At 40.6% G+C, this 16579-nt stretch overlaps 1 protein-coding gene across 3 annotated transcripts in view; it reads left to right on the plus strand.

The window, feature by feature from the left end:
- LOC139943315 (uncharacterized) overlaps positions 1 to 16579 on the plus strand; it is a 78105-nt gene that overhangs the window by 42348 nt on the left and 19178 nt on the right. For all 3 annotated transcript variants that reach the window (XM_071940139.1, XM_071940138.1, XM_071940140.1), the window contains exons 3-10: positions 2360 to 2524; positions 4902 to 5103; positions 7189 to 7343; positions 8797 to 9035; positions 10849 to 11043; positions 12311 to 12521; positions 14612 to 14766; positions 15789 to 15971. In XM_071940139.1, coding sequence (XP_071796240.1) covers positions 2360 to 2524; positions 4902 to 5103; positions 7189 to 7343; positions 8797 to 9035; positions 10849 to 11043; positions 12311 to 12521; positions 14612 to 14766; positions 15789 to 15971 — 1505 coding nt within the window. The remainder of the gene's footprint in view (positions 1 to 2359; positions 2525 to 4901; positions 5104 to 7188; positions 7344 to 8796; positions 9036 to 10848; positions 11044 to 12310; positions 12522 to 14611; positions 14767 to 15788; positions 15972 to 16579) is intronic.

Consider the following 16579-nt stretch of genomic DNA (forward strand, 5'->3'; position numbering starts at 1 on the left):
TTATTGTTCTCGTTATCGGGACCTTGTAACCGGGCCTTTATCCCAATCTTACGTTTCCTTTTCCTCATGGATTTATTAGAAGGACAACAAGTTATGGAAAACATGCCTTGGCATATCCCTTTCCAGGGTATCCGTACCTCGGAAAGGGATTTTACAAGGCATGTTTGCCAGAACCAGGGCCCAATTTCATAGAGCTGCTAAGCACAAAAATTTGCTTAAAAGCATGAAATTTCTTCTTCGAAAAAAACCAAGATTACCAACCAAATTTCTATTGGTTGCATATTGCTTGTTACTGGTAATCAGCTATTGTTTGCTTAAATCACGAGTATCACATGGAAATTTGGTTGGTAGTCCTATTTTTATCTAGGAAGGAATTTCATGCTAAGCAAATTTTCGTGCAAAGCAGCTCTATGAAATTGGGCCCTAGTCACGTCTCGCTTTGTGTGAGTGCACACTCAGATGATGAGGAGTCCAGATAGGTACAAACTTCAGCCATCCAGCTCTCAACAAAACTTTCAGGAAAAGGAAGTTGTACCTGGCGTAGAAACTTCCTGCTGTAGTGGCCCAACCAAATTTAGAACCAACACTATTCAAAAGAGATGCACACATGGAACTACCACCATAAACCTCACCTATAGATACCGGCACTTTATTAAAGGAACACGTTGCCTTGGATCGGTCGAGTTGGTCTTTGACAAGCGTTTGGAACTGTTTGTTGTAAAATGCATTCGATTAGAAAGATATTTTAAAAGTAGAATACAATGATCCACACAAACATGCCTCGAAATTGCATGGTTTTCCTTTTACTGTGCTAACACGGTCGGCCATTTATGGGAGTCAAAAATTTGACTCCCATAAAAATGGCCGACCGTGTTAGTCGACGAGGTAAAAGGAAAACCTTGCAATTTTGAGGCATGTTTGTGTGGATCATTGTATTCTACTTTTAAAACATCTTTCCAACCATCTGCATTTTATAACAAACGGTTACAAACACTTTTGGTAGACCAACTCGTCCGATCCAAGGCAACGTGTTCCTTTAAGTGTACATTATTATTATTAATATTATACTTTCACCATGCTAAGTTTCAAATCCTAAATACTACAATGTATGTGTACATAGTTGTATTTTTATATTATACTTTTTCCTAACAAAAAAACACAATGTCCACAGATTTACACTCAACTTACACAGTTTGAAGATAATGATAGTAGAGGAGTTGGTCTTTAAAAAGCTATTGAAACCGTTCAGTCTATTATGAAATGCATGGTTAGAGAGATATTTTGAAAGTAGAATAATCTACACAAGTATCACTCGAAATTGCACGGTTTTCCTTTTGCGAACTAACACGGTCGGCCATTCTATGGAGTCAAAATTTTGACTCCACAAAATGGCCAACCGTGATTCTTCGCAACATAAAAGGAAAACCGTGCAACTTCGGGGCATGTTTGTGTGGGTCATCACATTCTACTTTTAAATTATCTATATCTAGCATTTCGTTACAAACGGTTTAATGTGCTTTTCAAAGACCAGCTCGCCTGATCCAAGGCAACGTGTCCCTTTTTTGCATCGGGGATAAGTGTGTTTATAGCACTGCAGGCCTCATACTTCAAGAAGGCAACATAGGTGATTGCCTCCATGCCCCCTGGTGACTGCCTCGGTGCCCTTGAAATTCTCCAGTAGAAATTTACGATTTACCCATTGGGTGCCCTTTCACAAGGTAAAAATTTCTCTTTGCAATTGCCCTTTCATGATTCGAGGCATATTTCACAGAGACATTAAATGCGATCGCCTCCACGCCCCCTGGTCACTGCCTTGGTGCCCTTGAAATTCTCCAGTAGAAATTTACGATTTACCCATTGGGTGCCCTTTCACAAGGTAAAAATTTCTCTTCGCAATTGCCCTTTCATGACCAGGCATACTCCATAGAGGTAATGAGGGCGGTCCCCTCCTTGTCCACTGGGGTGGATTTCACAAAGGTAGTCCTAACTTAGAACTAGTCCTAGGCAATGCTAAGAGATAGGACCGGTCCTAACTAGTCCTAGGCAATGCTTAGTTAGGACCGGTCCTATCTCTTAGCATTGCCTAGGACTAGTTAGGACCGGTCCTATCTCTTAGCATTGCCTAGGACTAGTTAGGACCGGTCCTACCTCTTAGCATTGCCTAGGACTAGTTAGGACCGGTCCTACCTCTTAGCATTGCCTAGGACTAGTCCTAAGTTAGTCCTTTGTGAAATCCACCCCTGGTCACTGCCTTGGTGCTCTTGAAATTCTCCAGTAGAAATTTACAATTTCCTCATTATAGGGTGCCTTTAATATTTCTGAAAACCAATTTTGATATCTCACTTTGCCCTTTTCACAGAGTTCAATCTCATGGCTGCTATTTCTGGACCTTCGAGTATCCCTGAATGCGGTGACGTGAAACTGGAAGGACGAGCCCTTGGGACCAATCTACCGAGCATGCGATTCCAGTGGTCTATAGAGCCATCGACTGACGCACTCGATCAGACGTTTGCTTCAATCAATGGTTAGTATCAGTTGTTTGTTACGATCGAGAAAGATGAATCGTTAGTCGACCCAGGTTATGGCTTGTTTCTATTATATAGACAATGACGATGAACGGAATATAATGAAAATTGTTTGATATAATAGATGTTAAATGGAAATGGTTTGGTTTAACAGTACCAATGCAAAAGGTAGACATTAAACAATATCAAACATCATTACCTGTTGACGAAGATTTATAATAATAATAATAATAATAACATGTTCTTATATATAGCGCATTTCACAATAAACCGTATCAATGCGCTTTACATTAGTCCCCTGGTCATTGGGCCAATAAACATCCCTTTAATCTTTCTCAGCTCCCATTTAGGGAGTATACAGCCCCGAGCTGCGGTGGCGCTCCGAAAGCTTTCATTCACAATATCAACCTCTACCCTCGCAGGTACCCATTTATACCCCTGGGTGAAGAGAAGCAATTATAGTAAAGTATCTTGCTCAAGGACACAAGTGTCACGATCGGGATTTGAACCCACACCCCGGTGAATTAGCACCAGAACTTGAATTCGATGCTCTTAACCACTCGGCCATGACACTCTGCTTCTGCACAGACATCCCTGCTTCTGCATTCTTTGCTTACAGGAAGCAGATACATGATATTGGGCTTAGGTTTGACCGCTCAGCCATGACACACCAGTTATTGCTTTACCTTTGGTTTCTGTATCTCATATTAAAGAAGAGGAATCCATAGGCCATGATGATTCCTGCTACAGCGATGGAAGACATGACACCAAAGAGGGCCACAATACCGTCAGGAACTCAGTCTTTGTTACCTGGGTGTCCCTGGGTATTTTATCTCCACCACCTGGCACCACAAAAACGCTGTGATAAGGCCTTTGTCTAACCGTCTTATAAAAGGAAGCCCGCAAAAATGTAAATCTGTGGACATTGTGTTTTTTGTTAGAAAAAAAGTACATTAAACCCTTTAAAGCCAATGGACCCTTTCGGTAAACAGTATTGTTCAAGGCTCACACTCCGTGTATCACAACTTCTATATAAATTAACAAACCTGTGACAATTTAGGCTCACTCGGTCATCTGAGTCGGGAAAAAATAACGAGAAAACCCACCCTTGTATCTGCGCGTTTCGCCGTGTCATGACATGTGTTTAAAATAAATCCGTAATTCTCGCTTTCGCTAACGAGAATTGATATTATTTTACTGTTTTCTCAAAAAGTAGGTCAAGCATTTCATTGAATAATATTTAAACTTCTTCGCCACTACCTTCTGTAAACCCTGTAAGTTATTTGTGACTCTTATTTTGTCTGTACCGAAAGGGTCCAATGGCTTAAGCAGCTCATGATATTGGGCCCAGATGGGTCCGATGAAATAGAACAACTGGCAACAACACGCGAGTCAGGCCGTATCTAAATTGGCACCCCCAGCAACAGTCGTAGCGAGAGCTGTTGGCGCCAATTCGGATGCTTCCTCAATTTAAAACTTTTAAAGACACTGGACACTGTTGGTAAATTGTCAACGTCCAGTCTTCTCACTGGGTGTATCTATTGCATAAAATAACAAACATGTGAAAAATTGAGCTCAATTGGTCGTAGAAGTTGCAAAATAAAATGGAAGAAAAAACTACCTTGTCACACGGTAATCTAATTTTGAGGTCTCAAAATCAAATAATATGTGGAAAATTTCTTCTCTCTAAAAAACTGCCTTACTTCTGTGGGAGCCGCTTTTACAAAGTTTTATACCATTAACAGCTCCCCATTACTCGTTACCAAGTACGGTTTTATGCTAATCATTTTTTGGGTAATTACCAAAAGTATCCACTGCCTTTAAAGCCATTATACAGAAACAAAAATAAGTTAACAGATTTACAAGTAATTTACAGGGTTTACAGAAGGTAATGGTGAAAGACTTATACATGTATCAGGAAATATGATTCCATGAAATGCTTTACTTTTTGAGAAAACATTAAAACAATATAAATTCTCGATAGTGCATGTAGTGAGAATTACGGATTTACATTAAACATATGTCATGACACGGCGAAACTTGGGGAAACAAGATTGAGCCTAAATTTTCACAGGTTTGTTTTTTTATATATAAGTTGTGGTACACGAAGTGTGAGCCTTGGACAAATTAGTGTTTACCAAAAGTGTCATGGCTTTGTCCCAGGTCAAAATTCCAGTTGAACCTAGTTAACTGGGGTCAACTGGTTCAACTGGAAAGTGACCAAACTCGTCCATTTTCCATATTAACCAACTGGTTATAACTGTGTTTAACTAGTTTATCAACTGGTTTTCAACTAGTTCCAGTTAAACACAGTTTAACTACAGGTTCAACTAGAATTTTGACCTGGGGTATGCCTGATTCTTTGTTCTTCCACAGAAAATGGCATAATGGACGTGCTATCGTTTTCTGGTAACTTGCTGAATTCAGGCGTGGATTACATCGTTACACTGACCCTGCAAACTGACATGGGTAACCGTGATGCAACCATCGGAATCAGTAAGATGGATTCCCTCGTGCCAGGCTTGACTATCGAGGCGAGGGGTTTGAGTGCTGGAAACACGGTCCTTGCTTCACAGACGTGAGTCACAAACGGAAAGACCTACACTTCCAGTGTGGGGAGTGTTGAGATTAAAGCCCGGTTCATACTTCCTGCGAATGTGAATTTGACGTCACAGCTCTGTTTTCGCGTTGAATTTGCAAGAGAGTCGTGCACAAGGTCAACTGCTGAAAATGATTATTTACGAATTAGTGACGCCCACATTCTCTTCGCACTCGCATTCGCAGGAAGTTTGAGCCGGGCTTTACTACTCAACTAGTCACGCCTAAAATAGTCGCGATTTCAAAACTAGTTGCAGCTAACTATTGCCAAAGGCGCAATAGTAAAATTCAAGCTGAAAGGATTGAAGGTTTGCACACAAGCTTGTATACGCCTGCAATTGTGGACAACCAATTGTCTCTCGGCGACTTAGGCGCCTTGTCAAAACCTCCTGTCACTGCTATACTCTGACGCCCACTTTTGCAACTTGGTGGGATCAACACTAAAACTATTTAAACCGGAGCTTGCACGTAGCGTGCGATTTAATGGCTGAATGAAACTTTTGTCAGTCGAAGTCGGGAATAAAAGAAAACCATTTCTAGAATTCACATGTTTTGGTAATGTAGGCCTAAGACCCAGTCTTAAAAATCACACCTTTGAGGAAATGGCTTTTAGTTACAAATCCACCCTCACAATGCTTTCTTATAGGGAAAGATAAAGCCATTGTTAACCACCTAGGCTATGTATGTTCCTCCGCGGTTTTGCCGGTCAGCGAATAAGCTGGACCTAACAATAGCCAACTGGTCGCTTCTCGTAGCCGCCGGAATATTCATGTTTTGATGTAAATGAGCTGTAGTGGCCAGGGACCTGCCCGGTTGCTACGGGTTCTTTTGTTATACATGTAGAAATCCGCGGACTCCTGCAGAATGCACGCGGAATGGAACGGCTTGGAGGTTTTGACAAGGCGCCTTAATTGGTTCACCGAGAATGAAGCAGCAACTATTTTTGTAGTAGGCGAGGCGGCGATTAACCGAATAGTTGATGCTCGACTGGTTTATTGCATAACAATGGGTGCTTTCAATCTTCCCCGGGTCGACCCGGTCTGCCCCTGGTATATTAAAATAGCTTTGACATCATTCCAGGGGCCCACCCGGCTCAACCCCCAGTACCCTGCTTGTGGAATGGTCACTTAGGGCCGGCCCGAGGTGCATGACGTCACCACGAGAGGGCGAGTGTGATCGTTCGATTAGCCCTTGTCAGGGGCTCACCCAGGTGAGCACAGCGGGGTCCACACTGGGAGGCTAATCGAATGCACCCGATATCACCGTAATAGTCACTACGTCAATCACTTCAGCGGTAACAATGAGACAGGACTAATATATTTTTGGTTTGCAGTAACACCATGTGTGTATCTACTTGCCAGGTTGAGTTTGTTCTTAAATTAAAGATGCTATGTCAGATTTTTGGGCGATTTGACCCAAAAATTTTGATTTAAAATTCAATAGGTATTTTGATGGGGGTCGAGAAAGCTACAAGCTTTCATTTGAGCCATTGCTCGAAAAGGTCCGCCAATTATTAGTAGTAATGAAATGAAGCATGTGAAGTGCTCAAAATTAGTTTTTGTCTGATTCCCGACAATATATATCACGTGACCAATTCTTATGTGTTTTACATTTTATAAGAAACGTTTTATTAAATTTTTGTCATGGTTCCTGACCATTAAAAGTAAAAGTTAAACTTTTTTCCGTTAGAGCAGGTGATACTCATTGAAATACCATTCACTTAAAAAAATCTATTAGTTTTAATGTTTGGGGCCATAAATGTGACGTAGCATCTTTAAGAGACCTGTCTTTCTTTATTCTACTACCGCAGAGTAGATTTATTGGATGTTCGGATGAGACTTCTCAGTTCTGAAAAGAACTATCCTGCGTTTTAACTACTTCCCTGGCTGAAGGTATAGAAAATTGGCTCGGATATGTACTTTTGCTTAAAGTATTGTAATTTCTAATTAACTGCACTACCGTGGAGCCAGTTCTTGAAATATTGGTCTCAACGTATCGACAAACTTGCTCTAGTCATCGTCAGGAGACGGGACTAATCGTGACCTTTGATCTTAACTTTATCCAGGTTTTACCTTGAAGCGAAAGTCACCTTCTATTCCTGCATCCCATCTAAGACAACAGTGTACGAATGGAGTGTCGCGGACGGCAACGGACAGACATTCTGGGCCGGGTTTCAAGAACAATCTCCCAAACAGAAGATAGAGGCCAATCGCGTACCAGGTGAGTGTCAGTGGTAGATGGGCAGTGGTGAAATAGCGAGAAAGGGCATGGAGACAAGGCCCATAACAAGCTTATATTAGGACATGTATGAAATACCAAACAAACAAACAGACAGACAAACAGACAGACTTTTGGAGAGTATGACAAACGTATACTTTCTCTTTAAAGGGTCTATGTAACTTTTGTTGGACAAAAAACACAATGTCCACAGATTTACACTAAACTTACACAGTGTGAAGATAATGATAGTAGAAAGCTTCCCTGAAAATATTACGTGCTGAGGTGCTGTAGTTTTGGGGAAATGAGTAAAACAATGTCATGAAAATAATTTTCGTCTCATGAGACGAAAATTATTTTAATCATTTTTAAACGTATTTTCATGAAATTTTTTACTCATTTCTCAAAAACTACAGCACCTCAGTAAGTAAGATTTGAAGGGAAGCTTTCCAATATCAAGTTTAATGTAAATCTATGGACATTTTGAAAAAATACTTAAATCCTTTAAAGTAACATTACAAAATTGGTTTGTCAAACAAAACATTTGCTGGCAGTGTAAGCATTTTTCGTAATCCACCATATATAAACTGGCAAACCTGTAGAAGTTTGAGAGCAATCGGCCATCTGGGTCACAAGAAAATACTGAAAAACCAATAACACATTTTGCTTTCACATTGATGCAAAATCAAAAATGAATAAAACGCTCACTGATCTATAAACTCCCAGCTGGAAATTTGATTATTTATTTCTCATCAAATATGACATTTCAGCCAGAAATATTTCAAGGATCATCATTATAAGACTGTGTAAGTTTTTTGTTGCTCTGTGATCTTCCTGATGTTTGTTTCTTACCAACTCTTTAACGCTCCTTTAATGGCTGTGGCAATATTGATAATTACTCAAAATAATTATCAGCATAAAACCTTACTTTGTAACGAGTAATGGGGAGAGGTTGATAGTATAAAACATTGAAGCTCCCTCTGAAGTGACGTAGTTTTCGAGAAAGAAGTAATTTTCCACGATTTTGATTTCGATGCCTCAGATTTAGAATTTGAGGTCTCGATATCAAGCATCTAAACGCACACAACTTCGTGTGACAAGGGTGTTTTTTCTTTCATTATTATCTCACAACTTTGGTGGCCGATTGAGCTTAATTTTCACAGGTTTGTTATTTTATGCTAATGTTGAGATACACCAAGTGAGAAGATTGGTTTTTGACGATTACCAAAAGTGTTCAGGGGTCGATTTCACAAAGAGTTAGGACTCGTCTTATCTCGAGTTAGGATTAATCTTAAGGTCTTTAGCTACAGTGCAGGGTTGGGACTTGTCCTAAGCCCTAAGATTAGTCTAAAGTTACGTAGGAAGAGTTTTGTGAAATCGACGGCAGTGTCTTTAAGAAAAAAAAAGAATCTGAGAAGTTAATATCGTTTCAATTTTTTGTTTCTTTACCCCTCAGTCAATCAAGAGGTGACGTTCATCGTGAAGGCTTGGCGCGAGGGTGACGCCAACAAGGCAACTTCAGAAATCAAACTCACCGTGTTGAGATCACCCCTTGTTGCGATCATCGCCGGCGGAAGTCAGCGCACGTTGGGGCGAGAGTCAAGGCTGACTTTGGATGCCTCGGGTTCCAAAGACCTGGATGCTATGACATATTCCTCTGGGGAACTCCAATACCAATGGGAATGCAGTAGACCAGTAAGACAGGTTTTTATTAATAATGATAATAATAAGAGATCTGTTAAATTTGGATCGGAGATAAAGAATATTAATTTTGATTTTTACCCATACACCGATGTGTGTTAGCACTGTATAGTCAGTACTTTCCCGAGTCCTGTGAACAAATATCACAAGCATGTTACTCGGGTGGGATTCGAACCCATGAACCTTGCAATTCTAGAGCAGTGTCTTACCAACTAGACTACTGAGGTTGCCCGGTAGCTAGAGGCAGTTCAAATCCTATGTACCGCAAAAATATAAGAGATGTAACCCGCTGCCTAAATATAGGAGTCGAACTGCCTCTAGCTACCGGGCAACCTCGGTAGTCTAGTTGGTAAGACACTGCTCTAGAATTGCAAGGGTCGTGGGTTCGAATCCCACCCGAGTAACATGCGTGTGATTTTTTTTTCACAGACATGACAGAACTTGGAAAAGAACTATTCAAGTATTGACCAAATTCACCTGAGGTCATTATTAGAATAATCTTGGACGCTCCAATTTTGGTGGTCAATGTCACTGTGGATTATTCATGATATTCAGTGAAGTGCGCATTTAAGGCGACGTGGCATTTACATGTAAACCTATTGACCACCAAAATGGTGACCACGGCTCAGTCGCCGCATGTGACATTTGTGCGAAGGGTCAATGCAGTGCTAAAAGCTCGGGCCTTTATCATACGGTAACAACCCTGCCAGTTTTAACTGGCCGTTTAAAAACTCGTCATTACCCTTTAGTTTCCTTAGTAAACTTGCAGGTAAAACCATATGGAATTCTCTAAATGAGTGAGTTTTGGCTCTAAAAAGAGACGACACCGGCTCTGTTCAGAGCCAGCACTCACTTATAGGAGATTTACACATGGTTGTACCCGCAAGTTTACTATTATACAAATATTGACTGCTTTGAGTGCTATGGTTAAAACTATGACTCCCGAGGTGATCCCCGGGGCGAAGCCGAGGGAAAATAGAACGCTACGGGGATCACCGAGGGAGTCATAGTTTTTAACCATTGCACAAGTAAAAGCAGTCAATATTTGTTTTATAACACCCCAAACATTTCTAAATACTGTACTATTATTATTAAGTTACAGACTTGAATGCTACACTCCACGGACGACGCGAATACAGATTGCAAACACTTTTACTGTGCTGCATGTAGTGTCGTGCAATCGGAAATGGTTACAGACTATTAATTTATCATCCTCGTACACGCAACGGACGTCTGGGCACTGCATGCCGTGTGCTAGTCTTCGGACTAGCACATGGCAAACCGACGCACTTTCACACGGCCGTCGTCTAGCAAAACTAAGACATGTCATGTGACGCGCTCTAAACCAATGAGCAGGCAGAATACTTGCAAGGGGTGTTATAATCATTTATAGTTCCAGCCTCCTGACAATGACTAGAGCAAGCTGTAGTCGAAACGTTGTGACCAATTTAAGAAGCAAGCTTGTCAAAATGTTGTTACCAAATTAAGAACTGACTTCGCGCTAGTACAGTTAATTACAATCCTATGAAGTTTAAGAAGTAGTCCCAGCCTATTTTCTATACCATCCACCTGGGTAATAGTTAAAAAAAGCAGGCAACTCTTTTCAGAACTGAGAAGTCTCCCTAACACCCAAACATCTACTCTGCAGGTAGAATAAAGCAAGACAGTTCTCTAAGAACAAACGGTACCTGGCAAGTAGATACACACATGGTGTTACCGCAAACCAAATATATATATATTTGCTCCACACCATATGCCGCAGTTTCAAATAATACTTAAATTGTTTTCTTCTTATTTATTTGATCAGCAGGAGGATGCGGCTTGTTACCTGGCTGGAGCCTCAGTTACCAGTAAGACATTGAGCGTTGGTCCTGGAGTTTTGTCCAACGGGATGCACACCTTTACCGTAACCGTTTCCAAACTCAATGCAGCCAATACGAATGACCATCGCGAGGCAACGGCCAGTGTTAAAGTGGACATTCAGAGTGGATCCCCACCTGAGGTATTATTTGTATAAAATAATAATAATAATAATATGAACACTTACGTATAGTGCGCCGGTATCCACCGCAAGTGGTGCTCATGGCGCAAGGAAGAAACACAAAATTTGAGGGCCTCTTTGAACTTATGAATCGAGGACATGTTACGGATATTAGGAGGCAGATTATTCCAAAGTAAAGGACCAGCATGAGAGAAAGCCCTGTCACCCCAATTGCTGTGGGTGTGGGGACAACCAGTAATGACGAAGTGGATGATCTAAGACATCTGGAAGGATTGTAACGGGTAATTAATTGACAATTATACTGAGGAGCAGAACCATGTAAAGAATGAAAAACAAGCAGAAGTAATTTGTATTGAATGCGATATTGAACAGGGAGCCAGTGAAGAGCATTAACAAAACTGGAATATACTGGGTTCTCCTGGAGGACAAAGTGACCAGCCGAGCTGCAGTGTATTCAGTGTAAAGACACTGCCTTCGATTTTCACAAAACTCTTCCTAACTTAGGATTAATCTTAGGACTTAGGACGAGTCCCAACCCTGCACTACTGTAGCATGCAGATTTATTCTAAGTTAGGATGAGTTACTCTTCCTAACTCGAGATAAGACGAGTCAACTCTTTGTGAAATCGATGGCTGGACACTATTGGTAATTGTCAAAGACTTGTCGCCACAGTTTTTACATCTCAACATATGCAAAAAATAACAAACCTGTGAAAATTTGAAATTGAGCTCAATCGGTCGTCGAAGCTATGAGATATTAATGAAAGAAAACACACCCTTGTCGCACCATGGTCACGCAAAGTTGTGTGGTTTTATGATAATATTTATTTTAAGTGATTACCAATAGTGTCCACTGCCTTTAAAAGGTTCGGGACACTATTGGTAATTACTCCCTAAAATATTGTTAGCATACAAACTTACTTGGTAGTATAGAACCGGCTCCCTCTGAACTAAACATAGTTTTTTAGAAAGAAGTAATTTATCACTTTAAGGCAGTGGACACTATTGGTAATTACTCAAAATAATTTTTTGATTTTTAGACCTCGATTTAGAATTTGAAATTGAAAAATACTTTAAAAAACATTGACATTTTGGAACTTCCTCTTTTTTTTGGTGAAGTTACAGTTGCATGCCTGGAAGCGATTATAGCAAAGTATCTTGCTGATGACTTAACCACCAGAACTGGAATTTGATTCTGTTAGCCAGTCGACCACTTGGCCAAATTCTGATGTACTGACTGCACTTTATTCTATCCCACTTTAATACAGGCTGTCCTAACGAGGGAGTTCAACGGCATGTTCAAACCGCAGCAGCTGATCGTGGTGACGGCTGAGATCGCAAAGAAGGGAGACACAAAGAGAGTACTGTGGGCGATTACTAAAGGGGCTGAGACGCAAGATGTACACAGTCAAGCCGAGACCTCATTCGAGAAGAATGATGCTGATGATACTGCCATCGCGACCATCACGCTGCCTGCTGGTTAGTTTCTTAATTGATATCTGAACATGCACAAAATTATACCTTTTCATTAAATACATCAATAAACCTTTAAAAGTTGAGATGTAGCATAGAGAGAGTGCAGTGGACAATTACTAAAGGCGGTGAGACACAAAATGTACACAGTCAAGCCGAGACCTTGTTCGAGAAGAATAATGCTGACGAAACTGGCATTGCGACCATCACGCTGCCTGCTGGTTAATTTCTTAATTGATATTTTAACGTGCAAACAAAATACCATTCAATTAAATACATCAAAAAACCTTGAAAAGTTGAGACGTAGCACAGACAGAGTTGAGTGGGTAATTACTTAAGGCGGTGAGACGCAAAATGTACACAGTCAAGCCGAGACCTTGTTCGAGAAGAATTATGCTGACGATACTGGCATCGTGACCATCTAAAGGTTGGTTTCTAGACTGGGCGCAAGTCTTTATCCTCTAGGACAAAGACAGGTACCTGCTTCTCAGATCCAGTGATTCCATTGGATACAATGATATCATTTGAATGTATTATATAGTTGGCGCTACTCGGGCAGAACTGGTCTTGAGACATTGTGACAACGGGTTTGTCCAATGTTAGAAATTCTTCTCTGCCATCCAGGCCGATCCAGGGCAGCTTGAACAGCTTGATCGTGTTGTAGGCTGATGGCGTTGAGGTCGTCTACATATGTAGTTGACGCTACCACTCGGCCGAACTGGTCTTGAGAAGTTGTGACAACGGGTTTGTCCAATGTTAGAAATTTGTCTCTGCCATCCAGGCCGATCCAGGGCAGCTTGAACAGCTTGATCGTACTGTGTAGGCCGATGGCGTTGAGGTCGTCTACATAATGTAGATGGAGGCTTCCACCCGGAGGCTTCCACCCTTCGACTTCTCACCAGGGTTGTTGTGTCAGGGTGTTATGCATACGGTGCGAGAGTTGGACGTGCGATATGCTTTCCATAGATGCCCAAACAGTTCACTGCTGCCACTTCCGCAATAGAGTTTGACTGCGTATCTCTACATGTATGTTAAATGAATGTAGGTCAAAGGTGTTCAGGCTAGTTAGTTTCTGAATTGATATTTAAACATGCCAAAAAAATAATGACTTTCCATTCATAAATACCTAAGACAGTTAATCCATTCTGATTGGTCCAGAGGCCATCACGTGGGGGTGTTTAAACGGATGATTTAACACCAGTAAAAAGTGTTTAAACATGGGCTTGATACGCGAGCTTGCACCTGTGCTTTTAAGACAGTTTATTCATTCCTATTGGTCGAGAGCAACGGCCGGGACAGTTGTGCCACATCACGTGATACGCGCGACGCGCACAGCATTCCCTTATAAGGAGTTGTTTACCCGAAGGCCTTACCATTTCATAGCTGGAGGGGTGTTTTGTTGAAAGAAATCATCGGACAATTATAATTTGTTACGCTTTCTTCAACTTTAGGACTAACATTTTTTTGACCGAAAAGGTATTTATTAAAACCGGTTGCAGTGTGGATGCTGATAATTACCCTCGCCTCCACCTGGGGTAATTATCACATCCAGACTGCAACCGGTATTAAACAGAGTGTTTAAAACCGGCCAAGCACATATTTATTCTCTTATTAAAAACATCAAAGCGGGTTAGTTTCTGAATTGATATTGTAAAGGATTTGGGTACTTTTTGTAGGACACAAACATGACAAAACACAATGTCCACATTTTCCATTCAACTTACGCGGTTAGAAGATGATAGTGGAAAGCTTCCCACAGATGTTCAAGGCGCAGCAAAGACAATGAAAACAAAACAATACGTGACTATATCCAGTGAATGCTAAGTAAACAATAACCATTTTAAAACCAGAACATAGGGAAAGAAATCAGAACTAGGAGGGAAACCACGACCAGGCCCGGAGCATTGAGCTAAAAAAAAGTCCCGCCAAAGTCAGTGTCTCTCTGACGAGAAGGTGCAAGCCAAGCTGAGCGATACGGGACACACACTAAAACATAATATAAAAGAAGAAAGAAATTGAAAAAAAATACAAAAATTATTAATTGAAAGAAACAAATATTCAACTCGCTTCGATTATTATTATTTTTTTAAACTCAGGAACTTTGACCGCTGGATCTGACTACGAGATTAGGGCCATGATGATTGACGACGGGGATACGGAGTTGTCGTCTGCGGCGACCAAGATCACCATCTACAGAGAGATCTCTGGTTGCCGAGTCAGTCTGCAGAGCGAATACTTGACACTTTCACCGGTAATAATAATTGTAACATACAATTTATAAAGCGCACACTATTATTATATAAATGATTTTTGGTTTTCTTTTTTGTTATGCAAGTCGCCAGACACACAAGGCCTGAAGGCCACTTCAAGGTGTGGGCTATAACTGTTTTTTTCCAGAGGCCGTTGCCACCTACTCCTAGGGCTGAAACGGTTACCCCTTTTACAGTCCATACAGATGTAGGCTTGGGTTTCATCAGTCCGAAACCTGGCCGTTAGAACAGAAAGCACTGCATTGAATGATGCTTAAAATCATCCCAAAGTGCTTGAAGCGAAGCCTGGTGGAACACAGTTATAATGACAGTCAATAAGGGTTTTCCTGATGACCCTAATAAAGCTTAAATAAAGTTATCAAGTCGAAGGTAGGAGCAGTGAACTTCAAAAACAAGATGGCGTTCCCCATAAAAAAAAAGTCAACTGCTGTTGCATGTTGTGAGTATATAAAATGTACAAGTACATGTACACGAACACAAATAACGAACATTGAAGCAAAAACATGTACATGTACATGTAAGTAAGAAATACACAAACAGAACAACATCCGAAACCCTAGTTTCAAACTCCAACTAAAAGCAAACAAATAAACAAACACTCAACACCAACAATTAACAACATACATGCCAACACCACAACTAACAGACAAACAGACAGACAAACAAACACCCCAACAAACAAACAAACAAACAGACAGACAGACAAACAAACAAACACCCCGACAAACAAAGTAACACCCCAACAAACAACAGACAGACAGATAAACAAACACCCCAACACCCCAACAAACAATGTATTACCCTAACAAACAAACAAACAAACAAACACCCCAAAAAACAAAGTAACACCCCAACAAACAGACAGACAAACAAACAAACAAACACCCCAACACTCCAACAAACAAACAGACAAACATCCAAACACCCCCAAGAAACAAAGTAACACCCCAACAAACAAATAAAGAAATTAAAGATTGATTGATTGTTTTTTTTTCTTCCTTAGGGTCAAATCAAAGTAGACCGTTGTGTTGGCAGCGACGGACTGACCTACCAGGCCTTCGTAGCATCGACAAACACCCCAGCTAAGAAGATCCCCCTGATGACAGTCCCAGTGGATTCCAGCTTGCTGAATATTGAGTTCTTTTGGGAAGTGGAAGGTGCCGAGTATGTTAACATCATAGTACGGGTAAGTGTTAAAGGCAGTGGACACTATTGGTAACTGTCAAAGGCTAACATCTGAACATGCATAAAATAACAAACTTGTGAAAATTTTGACTCAATTGGTCATTGGAGTTGCAAGAAGCAGTCAATACTTGTATATAACAGCTCTCCAATGCTCTTTACCAAGTCAGTTTTTAAGTTAATATTTGTTTTGAGTAATTACCAAACGTGTACCTTCCCTTTAAAGGCAGTGGACACTAGTGGTAATTACTAAAAATAATAATTAGCATAAAACCTTTCTTGGTAACGAGTAATAAGGAGAGGTTGCGGTTCCCTCTGAAGTAACATAGTTTTCGAGAGAGAAGTAATTTTCCACAAATTTTATTTCGAGACTTCAGATTTATACTTATTAAATGTATTTTAACAATTCACAACTCAATTACCTATAGTGTCCAGTGTCTTTAAAGGCACTGAATAGGTTTGGTTATTGTCAAAGGCCAGTATTCTCACTTAGTGTACATGTATCCCAAACAAGTGCATAAAATTTGGACTCAATTGGTCATTGAAGTTCTTATAAAATATGGGGAAAAACCACCCTTGTTGTTAAAAATAGTGTGCTTTCAGCTAGACATA

The sequence above is a fragment of the Asterias amurensis genome, chromosome 10 (genome assembly GCF_032118995.1).
Source record: "Asterias amurensis chromosome 10, ASM3211899v1".
NCBI classification, from domain to species: Eukaryota; Metazoa; Echinodermata; class Asteroidea; order Forcipulatida; family Asteriidae; genus Asterias; species Asterias amurensis.